At 42.6% G+C, this 14,143-nt stretch overlaps 1 protein-coding gene across 1 annotated transcript in view; it reads right to left on the reverse strand.

The window, feature by feature from the left end:
- The window catches only part of SHCBP1 (SHC binding and spindle associated 1), a 31,555-nt gene extending 21,859 nt beyond the window's left edge, over positions 1-9,696 (reverse strand). The window contains exons 1-5 of the mRNA XM_026713979.2: positions 9,395-9,696; positions 6,551-6,733; positions 4,974-5,089; positions 3,196-3,404; positions 715-807 (exon numbers count right to left, since the gene is read on the reverse strand). Coding sequence (XP_026569764.1) covers positions 715-807; positions 3,196-3,404; positions 4,974-5,089; positions 6,551-6,733; positions 9,395-9,641 — 848 coding nt within the window. The 5' untranslated portion in view covers positions 9,642-9,696. The remainder of the gene's footprint in view (positions 1-714; positions 808-3,195; positions 3,405-4,973; positions 5,090-6,550; positions 6,734-9,394) is intronic.
- Positions 9,697-14,143: the final 4,447 nt, after the last annotated feature.

A 14,143-nucleotide genomic window follows, 5' to 3' on the forward strand; every position in this document is an offset into this window, starting at 1 on the left:
GCAATCATTCAGAGAGGCATCAGAGGAAGACTTGTCCAGGCAGTCTCCAAGAATCAGACACAATGGAAAGGGTTATTTCTTTCTTTCTTTTTCTTTCTTTCTTCTATCTCTTTCTTTTTCTTTCTTTCTTTCTCTTTCTTTCTTTCTTTCTTTCTTTCTTTCTTTCTTTCTTTCTTTCTTTCTCTTTCTTTCTTTTTCTGATTTCACACATGGCAATCACAAGACTTCAGGATGCTATGAATGACATACGTGTAAGCTGGTTTGTCCAGCATCTGGATTGCAATTCTGTGACACAATCACAATGCGGCTGCTGTGATGCGAGGACCAGTCATAAGCCCCTTGTTTTGTATTAGTCATTTTCTTAGGGTATTATTAGCACTGTCATAATTCCAAACGATCGCTAAACAAACGGTCGTTAAATGAGGGAAAGAGAGAAAGTGTTTCCTTTCTCAGTTCTTCTCGCTTGATCTGCAATGCAGCCAACCGACGGTTACCCCTTTTCCTGCCCGACACATTCAGTCATTGCAAGCAGGCTGCGAGGGGCAATTTAGCAACCCAGGCCCTAGCCTAGACCTAATTCCATGTTAATGCGCTACCTTTCATGCTCCCAGGCTTAAAATAATAATAATAATAATAATAATAATAATAATAATAATAATAATAATAATAATAATAATAATAATAATAATAAATAATTCCTTCTGCAGGACTTACAAACGCAGACGAGGTTCCACGCATCGGACAAAGTAGTCGAAGTCGTCATCATCTTCTTCATCCCAGCTCCGCCAAATGTGCTTATAGAAAAACCTGCCAATCCCACAAGAAAAAGGTGAGCTAAGAGACTTCGTGATTTGCAGTTGCAAACTATGGATCTGGTTCATTTAGCACTTAGATTTATAACGTTTCATAGTGCTTTAGAGCATTCCCTAAGTGGTTTACAGACTCAGCATCCGCCCTGCCCGCCATTTTACCGACCTCGGAAGGAGGGAAGGCTGAGTCAACCTTGAGCCAGTCAGGATCGAACTGCTGGCGGTGGGCAGAGTTAGCCTACAGCACTGCATTCTCACGGAGTCACCATGTCTCTTTAGCAATAGCACTTAGACTTATATACCGCTTCACAATGCTTTACATCTCTCTCTGAGCAGTTTATTGAGTCAGCCTATTGTCCCCAACAATCTGGATCCGCATTGACTGACCTCAGAAGGATGGAAGGCTGAGTCAACCTTGAGCCAATCAGGATTGAGCTGCTGGCAGTCGGTAGAGTCAGCCTGCAGTACTGCATTCTAACCACTGCACCACAACTCTGTTACATGTTTACATTAAGCCCTGGCTTGCCTTAATCATTGGTCAATGAGTATGTTGCAACCGACAGGTGTTCACAGAATGCCCTAAGTCCAGCTCTAAACTACTTTTGGTGTCCTACAATGTGTAAATCTTTACTAATTGAGTACCCATCAAGTCCTAATCAGAACAATTTTGGTTTCAGAATTTAAATTAATTTTTAAAGTTCTCTATGTGGATAGGAAGTTTGATCTAGTGGCTAAGGTAGCAGGCTACAAACCAGGAAATGGTGAATTCTAGTCCTTCCTTAGGCATGAAAGCTGGCTGGGTGATTTTGGGTCAGTCACTTTCAGCCCAACCTCACACGGTTGTTGTTGTGGGGAAAAGAGGAGGAGGGAGGAGTATCATATAAATAACCTTGAGTTATTTATTAAATAATAAAGGCAGAATAAAACAAATCTAATAAGGATGAGATAAAACACCAAATAAAAATATCTACATCGATCCAATATTTGTCTTGCTTTCACACAAGCCCACCCACTCATGTTAAAACGTCGCTTCAGGATTTTCACATTTCCGACACAAATGAGAAGCACCTTTACACGTCTTAGACAATTTCCCCTGCTGATGTGTACCAATGGTGTGTCGTTTTACAAAAATTCCCTTTTAGCATCACAAGATGGTGCAAATTTCAAAGCTTTTGAAGGTCTAATCCTAACCCTGGTAGCTCATCCTGACTTCTGGCTGGGGCAGCTCTCTGCATTTCTTCCTTTTCCCTTTCATTCCTTCGCTGGTGTTATCGCCAGCTTTCACACTTTCACCCTGCAGCCAAAGTGGAAAATCGCCATTGTAAAAGGCTCATTATCTTGTTTCAATATTACTTCCTGTCACTCTCAGGGGGTCCCTCACAACTTGGCAAAGAAGTGCGATCAGCTCACAGTTCTATTTAAACTACGAAGGGAAGGGAAGAGTTTGAAATTTTGGCATGGAAAGTTTCCTTCTATGCAAGCCACCAAGCCCAACTGAGAAAGGACCAGCTGTGTTTACACAACATGCTGAACCCGAAACTCACCGATCCCCTTTTGGTTTAGCAACTTGGTGGCGCAGTGGTTAGAAATGCAGTATTGCAGGATGACTCTGCCAACTGCCAGCAGTTCGATCCTGACCGGCTCAAGCTTGACTCAGCCTTCCATTCTTCAGAGGTCAGTTAAATGAGGACCCAGATTGCTGGGGACAGTGTGCTGCCATTGTAAACCGCTTAAAACACCATGAAGTGGTGGATAGGATAGGATAGGATAGGATAGGATAGGATAGGATAGGATAGGATAGGATAGGATAGGATAGGATAGAATAGAATAGAAATAATGGAGTGGAGTGGAATAGAAATAATGGAATAGAAATAATGGAGTGGAGGGGAGTGGAATAGAAATAATGGAATGGAATGGAATAAAAATAATGGAGTAGAATAGAATGGAATGGAATAGAAATAATGGAATGGAATGGAATATAATGGAGTGGAGTGGAACAGAAATAACGGAGTGGAGTGGAATAGAAATAATGGAATGGAATGGAATGGAATAGAATAGAAAGAGTGGAGTGGAGTGGAGTGGAGTGGAGTGGAGTGGAGTGGAGTGGAGTGGAGTGGAATAGAATAGAATAGAATAGAATAGAATAGAATAGAATAGAATAGAATAGAATAGAATAGAATAGAATAGAATAGAAGTTAAAGACTTCTATTCTATTCAGCCGAAGGTAACCTGGACATCGGGGGAAAAGTTGGAGAAAATAAAGGGACCCTTATTGCTTATTTGGCTGTGTTGCCTCTGTGCCACGCCCCTTTGGGTCATCACAATGACCTGTAGTCAGAAATATGAAACGTAGCATCTCCCTGAGACCTATGCCAGTGCAGTCTACCTGACATGTTCTATTGCAAGGGCGGTCTGGTCGAATTCTCCCGAGTCATCAAACACGACCGACAATTCCTGCAGCGGCAGCTGGTGTTCCTTCAGTTCCAACAGCGCGCACACCTGCTCCGAGGTGAAGCCTCCCTCTTGCACCCTGCACCGAAAAGGCTGGGAAAGGCGCACCACAGCTCTCAGGGAGGCGTAGTCCACATCAGCAACCTGGCCGGTTAGGGAAACAAGAAAGAGGAAGGGGATTCATTTCTTTCCCTCCTCCACCACCCCCTCCTCCTCCTCTGGGAAAGAAACTCGCCCTAAAAGAATGCAAAACCTCGCTTGCAACAGCTTTTGTCTGTACGTTGGCAGGGCAGATTTGAGCAGAAGAGAAGGAGAGACTTGAGGCGACACTGAAGCGCTCCGGATGTGGTGAAAAGTACAATTCCTGGCCATCCCAGGCAAAGTTATGGGGTGATGGGAATTGCAGCTCGGCAATAATCAGATAAAACAGGGCAAATGAGAGCAGGTTCAGCCTAGTGGGTTAAGGCACGACTAAGACTCCTGTTAGAAAGCAGGAGACAGCGAGTTCGAGTCCCGCCTTAGGGGTGAAAAAATGGCTAGGTGACTTTAGGCCGATCACCAGGAGACAGTGAGTTCTAGTCCCACCTTAGGGGTGAAAAGGCAGCTGGGTGACTTTGGGCCGATCACCAGAAGACAGTAAGTTCTAGTCCCATCTTAGGCGTTAAAGACAGCTGGGTGACTTTAGGCCGATCACCAGGAGACAGTGAGTTCTAGTCCCACCTTAGGGGTGAAAAGGCAGCTGGGTGACTTTGGGCCGATCACCAGAAGACAGTGAGTTCTAGTCCCATCTTAGGCGTTAAAGACAGCTGGGTGACTTTGGGCCGATCACCAGAAGACAGTGCGTTCTAGTCCCATCTTAGGCGTTAAAGACAGCTGGGTGACTTTAGGCCAATCACCAGGAGACAGTGAGTTCTAGTCCCACCTTAGGTGTGAAAAGGCAGCTGGGTGACTTTGGGCCAATTACTAGGAGACAGTGAGACCCAGTCCCATCAAACTGGATACATGAGTTTGGGCCAATCACCAGAGGACAGTGAGTTCTAGTCCTGCCTTAGGTATGAAAGCCAGCTGAGTGACACACACACACACACACCCCTCTAAAGCACAGGCTAATTGTTGTGGGGCAAAGAGGAACAGGAAGGTGTGCTGGGTATGTCCACCAGCCTGAGTTATTTGTAAAAATAATAAAGGCAAGGATAAAAATAAACCAATAAAAATAGGCCCAAGCTGCATAATGACTGGAGAAAGAGGGTCAATAGGGCGACACACCCCTAAGTGTAAAGGAGGAGCTGGGAGAATTGTTTGCTTCCGACGTGCATGATTGTGTGAATGTAGCCTTGCAATGACTTAACTCACCTCATTGTGTTTCGTTCCCGGCCTATCTAGGAAGGATGATCATCTAGCAATTCAAAACTTCATTGATTTCAAAAATTAGGTCTTTTCCTAGTACCGAAATTCATCTCTCCAACATGGGTTGGAAAAAGGGCCAAATATGTGCAAGGAAAGATTTAAGCACATGCATGCACACAATGTTTTATCTTCGGCTGCACACGAACATGTTACCTTCGGTGCACTGGAGGTCTTTCAGCACCAACTTGCTCTTCAGATGGGATCCCATCTATCTATTAAAGGGTTTTTTGTGTGTGTTTTATTTCTAAATCGCCCATTAGCTGCTTGAAAGCCTGCAAATAAATAGCCTGGCTGTGTTATGCTTACCTCGACTAAGACTTCGAACGCATTAGTGCGCCAGATTGCCTGCCATCCGGAAGGTTCAAGGACCTTTTCCAAATATTCCGCTGTAAATTCTTTCACCTCTGAGGCTTTGCAGTCAGCTAAAAAATTAAACCAGGGACAAAAACATGTTTTTGCTGGGCTTTTTTTTTTGCCTGCGCTGCTCCTGTTACCATCATCATCATAATCGTCACCAGACTATAAATGTCATGACACTGTAGCGACTATAATCTGTCACTCTCTGTTGTGCAACCAGTTTTAATTTCAAAGTTTCCCAAATGTGCTTTAACCTCAACACGGAAAAACTAGTTGTAAATGATTGTTCTAAAAAGTTATGGGAACCTAACCACTTTTCTGTAAAAGAGACGGCAGATTTATCGTTGCAGACTTGCAAGATTCTATCATTTGAGACTTATAAAATAAAATAGAATTAGCCTGTCCGGATTACCTGGGCAGCTGATACTTCTACAAAAATGGCATACGAATAAATAGAATAACAAAATACCAAGGGGTTCAATTCTGCAAGGATATAAGATTCCGGTGAGCAACTTTGCATTTCCTGCGTCGGATGAGGAGAGCACAGCTTTCTCCTTCTGTCCTGGCCACTTTTTACAGAGGCACGATGGAGAGCGTTTTGACAAACTGCATCCCTGTTTGGTTTGGTGGCCGCAGTGCCTCAGATAGAAAGTCCATAGAGAGAGTGGTAAGGACAACCGAGAAGATTATAGGAAGCTCGCTTTCTGTTATTCAGGATACTGCTTATAAGCGCTATGCACTTAGAGCTCAAAGCATTGTTAGAGACCCCACTCACCCACTCCACGGTCTGTTTCTGTTGCTCCCCTTTGGGAGGAGGTTTCAAAGTATTTCTAGCAGGACTACTAGATTCTGGAACAGCTTTGTTCCTTAGGATGGCATTTGTAAACTCATAGGATTCTTTTTTCTTCACTAAGCATATGTATATATTCAAACTAGACTGTGGTATAGTATAGTATAGTATAGTATAGTATAGTATAGTATAGTATAGTATAGTATAGTATAGTATAGTATAGTATAGTATAGTATAGAAAATGGAATAAGAATAGGATGGGATGGGATGGGATGGAAGAGGAGAGGAGAGGAGAGGAGAGGAGAGGAGAGGAGAAGAGAGGAGAAGAGAAGAGAAGAGAAGAGAAGAGAAGAGAAGAGAAGAGAAGAGAAGAGAAGAGAAGAGTATAGAATAAAATAGAAGAGAAGAGAATAGGAAAAAATAGAATAGAATATGGACATAAGAATAGAATTAGAATAGAATAGAATAGAATAGAATAGAATAGAATAGAATAGAATAGAATATGGACATTAGAATAGAATAGAATTAGAATTAGAATTAGAATTAGAAGAGAAGAGAAGAGAAGTTGGAAGGGACCTTGGAGGTCTTCTAGTCCAACCCTCTGCTTAGGCAGAAAAACCCTACACCATTTCAGACAAATGGTTATCCAATCCAAGATATTTTGGGGCACAACTGTGATCATAAGAGATGTAAGAGATAGGTGAATCCAGACCACCAGAAGTTTAAAATCACTCACCTAACATATAGTCCTGGTAGGTCTTGAATCTCTCATAGAAGAGGAGGTTGTGGGTCTGGAAGGTGTCTGGAATTAGAGCTTTCGCATCTGACACAAGCCTCTGCAAAGTTGTTCCAGGCCTGTCGTGACTCCCATAGTCACTGCAGCTGCTGTCCTCGCTGCCCTCACTCTCGTTATCTTCGTCTAGTAGCAAAGGGAAAAGACATTCACCCCCTCTTAGCAAGGGTTCACATATGCATGCAGAATACTTACCTTTGACTGTGGCTAGTATTCTCGTTTAGTAACTGCCTTGTTTAGTTACTTTATTGTCATTGCACCTCGTACAATGAAATTAAATACCATCTTCAGTGTACATTATGACTATGAAAATAAACACAAATCCACACATCCTTCGCATTCTATACACTGAATGGAAAACCCTGATGTTTCATTAATATTGCATTGTACAACAGAATTCAACAGAGCTACTGCCCTGGGATAGAAGCTGTTTTTCAGCCTATTTGTCCTTGTTTTTTATTATCCTGTACCGTCTGCCAGATGTTAATAGTTCCAAAAAAGGATGCCCAGGATGAGATGGATCTTTGAGAATGTTTTGAACTTTCTTAAGGCAGCGGGAGCCTTATGAGCATGATGCCATTTAGTGCTATAACAGTGATGAAAAAGTAACTTTGCAACCAATCTTCACAATTTGAACCTTTGCGAGTCCGTAGAGCAAAGGAAAACCATAAGCCACAGTCACAGTTTCACTTAGCAACAGATTTGATTCACCACCCGGCTGTCAATCCCAATTGTGGTCACTAAAGGTGAACTATCTGAATTATTATGGTCAGTTTGTTGTAGTGGTCAAGGTACCGGGCTAGAAATCAGGGGATAAAAAGTTCCAGTCCCACTTTAGACACGAAGCCACCTGGGTAACCTTGGGCCAGTCATTCTTTCTCAGCCCTGGGAAGGAGGCAATGGCACACTTTGCCAAGAAAACTGCAGTAACCTGTCTAGGCAGTTACCAAGAATCAACATTGAGTTGAAGACAGCCCCAAAATTATTTGTAATATATAAAAGGTAAAGGTTCCCCTCGCACATCCGCGCTAGTCGTTTCCGGCTCTAGGGGGCGGTGTTCATCTCCGTTACAAAGCCAAAGAGCCAGCGCTGACCAAAGACGTCTCCGTGGTCATGTGGCCGGCATGACTAAACGCCTTCGAAGGCGAATGGAAGGCTCTGACCTTCCCACCAAAGGGGTCCTTATTTTTCTACTTGCATTTTTTACCTGCTTTTGAACTGCTGGGTTGGCAGAAGCTGGGACAAGTCACGGGAGCTCACTCAGTGACACGGTGCTAAGGATTCGGACCGCCAAACTGCCGACCATTCTGATCGACAAGCTCAGCGTCTTAGCTACTGAGCCACCACGTCCCTTTTGTAATATATCCTGTTTTTGTACTATATCCTGTCGTGTTGTTCTATTATATACACATGAAATCACAACCACCAGTTCATTAGCTATGTTGGCAGTACGCATCAAATTCTTACCCACAATCAAGCCTAACGTAATGTATCCTTGTAAGGTATGTGTGGATCCAAACAGTGTGGCCTTTTGTAATTGATGATGGAAATTGTGTCAATGCCCAGCTTTCAAATTGCTCCCTAAGATTTTTGGGTATAGCACCCAATGTGCCAGTAATTCAGTGGCGGGATTCAAAAAAAATTACTACTGGTTCTGTGGGCGTGGCTTGATGGGCGTGGCAGGAGAAGGTTGCTGTAAAATCCCCATTCACTCCCCACCCCACTAACCTGCTTTCCAGCTCTGTTCTCCTGTGCAGGGCAACCAAAGAAATCCAGCCAATCAGCTGGGACTCGGGAGGCAGAGGATAGATGGGGTTTGCGGGGCCAGTCAGAGGTGGTATTGGCTGCTTCTCCAAACTACTCAAAATTTCCACTACTGGTTCTCCAGAACTGGTCAGAACCTTCTGAATACCACCTATGCAGTAATTTCTGAGACCACCGCACCCAATTTATGCCACAATTTTTCAACTTTGATTTTTGTTAATTATATTCTCTTCATAACATTGTGAAATCACAGTTGCCACTTCTTTTAACTGGTGCTGGCCTTCATATCCACCGAGGCCTTCCCAACCCATTACTAAAGTTAGAGTTGGTGGCACCGACAGTCAGATGTTTCACCTGCATTTAGAATTTATTTCTGACCGAAAGTTGGCTCAGCCTTCCATCCTTCCGAAGTCGGTAAAATGTTGGGGGCAATATGTAATTAATGCTTCTACATTTCAATTTCAATTCTATTTATTACAGTCCTAGACCAGAGACCAGAACAAATAAAAACACTCAGTAAATCTACAATTGAAAATTCTAGAATAAAATAATAAATAACAGGATAAAAATCTATGACAAAATCCAGTCTGTCAATTCCACATGGACTAAAATTACAAACCATAAACGGTGTGGCCGCATGGTAATTGACAGCCTGGATTTTATCATAGATTTTTAATGTTATTATTTTATTCTAAAATTAATTGTAGATTTACTGAGTGTTTTTACTTGTTCTGGTCTAAGACTGCAATACGCTGGATTGAAACTGCTTTTAAGTTGTAAACCACCCAGAAAATCATTGGGCCAATATACAAGCCTAAATGCTATTGCTATTCTCCAGTTTGCTGTAGGGCAGTAAACCACTTCCGAATTTTTAAACGAAACGCCAAAACTGCCAGGAGCCGAACCGACAGAACAACTGAAAATTGGAATTAAAGTGGAATTTAGCTGCGGGGTTAGAGAGGCTCGAGCGAGGCTTGGAAGAAGAGAGTCTGGCAGCGAAGAGGGAGGACAAATAACCCTTACCTGAATTAAGATCTTTCGCGATTTCCTGGCTGCTGCCGGCGGCCGGTACGGGCGTCAAGGCGGCTTCTGTGAACCGGTTGTTGTCCTCTGGCTCCGGCTCCGGCTCCGGCTCCGGCTCCGGCTCTACCTCGGGCCGGGCTTCCCTTGCCTCTTCCCCGGTGGTTTCTGCTGCCCCTGCCGCTTCTTCCACCACGGCCATCCGCGATTCAGCCTCCCCGGCTGCCTCCCCTCCGCTCGGCTCTTCCATCGCGCCGCTGCCGCCGCCCAGGGCCCTTCGCTGTAAATTTCAAACTTCGCGCCCTGACGTCACTCTCAGGGCATCTGCGATTGGCCCGAACGAGGGAAACTCCGGAAGCGGCGGAACCAATCGGCAGGCAGGTAAAAGGAGGCGCGGTTAGAACGTCCGTGGGGGGACGGGGGGGGGCGGGGAAACGTTGAGAGGGGTTGCCCCGTTCCATAGGGGCGGAGCTTGAAGGGAGATCAAAGGCGGCAACTTTGAAATTGAAATGGAGGTGCCGGAGGGAAACTGAGGAAGGAAAAGATTAGCAGGGTGAAAATATGAACTGGGAAGGAGGGGAAATGCTGCCCGCCGGCGCCGGGGAAGAGGCTTCCTTCTTCTTCCAACGCGCTGGAGGATTTCCTGTATTCTTACTCATGTTTATACTTACACCTGTTAGCTTTGTAAGCGATTGACAAATCAAATAAATAAAAATAGATAAAAATAAAATAAATGATGGGAATTGTAGTCCAGGAATTGTGGAGGAAGCCCGGTTGCAAAAGTCCCATTTTTCTAAGTTGCAGGTCAGGATTTTGACTGGGTTTATTTATTTATTTTTATTTTATTTATTCTGTCAAGCATGCATTTGATAGAATAGAATAGAACAGGAAAGAATAGAATAGAATAGAATAGAATAGAATAGAATAGAATAGAATAGAATAGAATAGAATAGAATAGAATAGAATATGGACATAAGAATAGAATAGAATAGAATAGAATAGAATAGAATAGAATAGAATAGAATAGAATAGAATAGAATAGAACAGGAAAAAACAGAATGGAATAGAACAGGAAAGAACAGAATAGAATAGAACAGAACAGGAAAGAACAGAATAGAATAGAATAGAATAGAACAGAACAGAACAGAACAGAACAGAATAGAATAGAATAGAATAGAATAGAATAGAATTCTTTTATTGGCCAAGTGTGATTGGACACACAAGGAATTTGTCTTGGTGCAAATGCTCTCAGTGTACATAAAAGAAAAGATACATTCATCAAGAATCATAAGGTTGAATATATATGTATGTATGTACGTATGTATATATAAACATGATTATGAACACATGAAATAGATATGAATAAAAGAGAACATTAAGACAGGGACGGTAGGCACGTTGGCACACTTATGCATGCCCAGTGGTGGAATTCAATTGTTTTTACTACCGGTCATGTGGGCATGGCTTGCTAGGCATGGTGTTGCTTGGTGGGCATGGCAGGGGAAGCATACTGCAAAATCTCCATTCCCTCCCCACTCCACTAACCTGCTTTCCAGCTTGGTTCTCCTGTGCAGGGCAACAAAAGAAGACCCAGCCGATCAGACAATTTTGTGTACTAAGCTTAGGTCAGACCAAAGGCGGTGTTAGTTCTAGCTTGTCCAAGCCCAAAATTTCATTATATCTTGTGTTATTTTTTTTGTAGTTGTTTTCTTTTAGGATGTTTTGGAATTTTTTAAAATGCTAATTAAAAAGTTTTGAAAATTATCAAGGTATTCTTCCGAAGTCAGACTGAGCTGTTTTGTGTCCTGGTTAAAAAGAAAGCCACCGTGTTTGCTCATGTTAGCTAATCCATGGTTAACTGAAGCTGAACTAAGTAAACTATCCAGGTTTGTACAACTAATGAAATCGGGCAACACACAATTTAGCTGCATTGAATTGTGTGCACCCAGCCCATATATACTCCTTGACTTTCCAGGAATGAAGGAATGGAGAGAAAAAAAAAAATGTTATTGTGCAATCAAATTATTCCAGCCACAAGGGGGCCATGTAACATTTCAAACTAAAGACTACCGGAACTTTCTGCACTTTGGTTTGAGATGGGGATAACACAGGCTTATCCCCAACAGCCTGCACCCGGGTTCAACAGTGAAGAGACACAGGGCAGAAAACATCCTGCAGAAAACACAGCTCCCCATCACAGCCCTTTCAGCCATTCCAAGAAGGCTCCATTTGCGCTACTCCGGTAACCCTGAGGACGCAGACAAACCTCCAAGTGGCCTCAACGGCTCTCTAAAAAGGATGCAAACGACCAGCGGCCTGCAAGGAATATAAATCCTTCCATTCCCCACCAATCCGGTTAGAGCTGAAGAGGCTTCTTGGATGAGAAGTGAAACGTCTTCAAAGAAAAAGTCATTTGCCTCTTGAAAAAGCACCTTTGTCTCCTGCCTGAGCAGGAGGTTGAACTAGAACAGTGGTGACTAACCTTTTGGGGCTGCTGTGCCAAAAACTGTGCACGCGCTTGCATGCTCGTGCTCACGTGCCAGCACCCAGAAGGCAATGCGCAATTCCCCCCACCGCCCTTATTTATTTATTTATTTATTTATTTTTGTCAATTGCTTACAAGATAATAGGTATAAACATAGTTATGAATACATGGATACATATAAGAAAAATAAAAGAAACAATAGGACAGGGACGGTAGGCACGTTGGTGCGCTTATGCACGCCCCCTTACCTGCACTGCGCCTCACAGCTAATTTTCGGCTGGTTTGAGGCCTTTTTTCGGCCTCCCAAAGGTTTGAGGAAGGCTTCTGCAGGCTTCTACAGGCTTTGCAGGCCGAAATCTAGCGCTGTTTCGTCACTTCCGGTATTTTTGGAAAAAACAGGAAGCGACAAAACAGGGCTAGTTTTCGGCCTGCAAAGCCTGCAGAAGCCTCCCTCAAGCCTTTGGGAGGCTGAAAAAGGCGCACGCATGCCCAGTGAGGTAAGTTTGCCTGCAGCTTGCGTGCTGACACAAATGGCTCTGCGTGCCACCTGTGGCATGTGTGCCGTAAGTTCACCATCACGGGGCTAGACGATCTCCAAGGTCCTTTTCAACTCTGTCATTCTGTAAATGGAAAAAAAAGTGACATACTTAAAACCTTTGCAAGCATCCCTACAGTTACATAATCAAAATCTGGGCACATAGCAACAGGCATGTGTTTATTGAGGGTTAAATCATCAATGTGATTACCATTTGCTTCCAATAAGCAAAGTCAGCAGGGAAACCAGATTTGCTTAACAATCATATGTTCTCTTAATCACAGCAACAACAAAAAAAAGGGGTCACAAAATTTGGCACAACTGATTTAACAATTGCCTCACTCAGCAACAGAAGTTCCAGGTCAGTTGTGATTATAAATTGAGGGTTACCTTTCAAAATAAGGAGAAAGCCCATGTCCTCCCATTCACACTTTGGAAGGTAAATCCCAAAACACAAGAACCAGGCATTGGTTGGGTGTTTTTCGGACTTAATACGTTGCATGCATAAATCCAGCTCTTGTAAACTAGTGTTAACCCTTCAATGCATGAAAGTACCCACTGTGGCTTGTTCAATAAACCATGGTTTAGCCAATGTATCCACCCAACTGTTTGCTCTGAATTAGTCCAGAGAGCAAATAATCAGAAGAGAAGGCATTTATTCATTTATATATGTATAAAACCTGCAAGTCGTTCAACATGCTTTGAGGCAGATTAAAAAAAAACCCAATTTATTCACTATGTTATTCCTGTCTTAGAAACAGCTGACTTATTTAGACAGTTCAATTTTTGCCAGCTAATATGGTTTTCATTGAGCAAGACTGATCACCAGAAAATCACTCTCTAATTGTCAGAATAGACCGACCCGCCTCATTAAACAAATCCAAAACTCATTGTCTTTAAACCATTAAGGCATAAATTCCTTCCTGATGTGGAATAATGTGATAATTTTGTTGGTTTCCAATCAATCTTGATTTCCTCTATAGAAATTTTGTTTTCTCTTCATTTTATTTCCCTTGGTAACCATTTATACAAAGCAAGGTTCTCCAACTTGATGTTGGACTTTATCTCCAGAACAGCCAGGCAACATACCGTTGGCCATGCTTGCAAGGAATTCTGGGAGCTGAAATCCAACACGTCTATAGAGCATAAAGTTCAAGAGAGACTCAACATACATGAATGGCCGGGCTTTAGCTGTATGGTTATGGCCATCATCTTGACTATAAAGTTCAGGGAGAGTTTCCCCAAAATTTACTTGTTAAAATTATTATTTAAAGTTATTTGCTGTCCGACTCCCAGCAACTTGCTAAACTTTTATGTGTTCTTGAATCTGGTCCTATGCCTTTGTTTGGGATGAGTGTTTGTTCTCAGAAATGTTTGTTTACAAGAGTGAGCTGTCCCCACTCTCTATGCAGCTTGAAGATTTAACACTCAGGCGGGAAGCAACCTCTTCTCAATATGTCTGGAATAAACTTTTCAATGATGAAACACCTACCAACAAATCAGGCTCCTGGTGGTTCCTTTTTCTTTCTTTCTTTTTTGCAATATTTTATTTTTATCTTTTAAAAATCATCTCTATAGGTGAACAACATGGTTCCAGGTTTTTACATTTCAATACAAACATGGCAATTATTACATATGCAATATTCATATTCAATTTCATATCATATTATTACTTGTTCCACTTTTCTTTAAATATTCTCCCACATTGTTATATTCATTGCATTCCATTTAT

The sequence above is a fragment of the Pseudonaja textilis genome, chromosome 11 (assembly GCF_049901715.1).
Source record: "Pseudonaja textilis isolate UNSWEBS1 chromosome 11, rPseTex1.2, whole genome shotgun sequence".
NCBI lineage: Eukaryota > Metazoa > Chordata > Lepidosauria > Squamata > Elapidae > Pseudonaja > Pseudonaja textilis.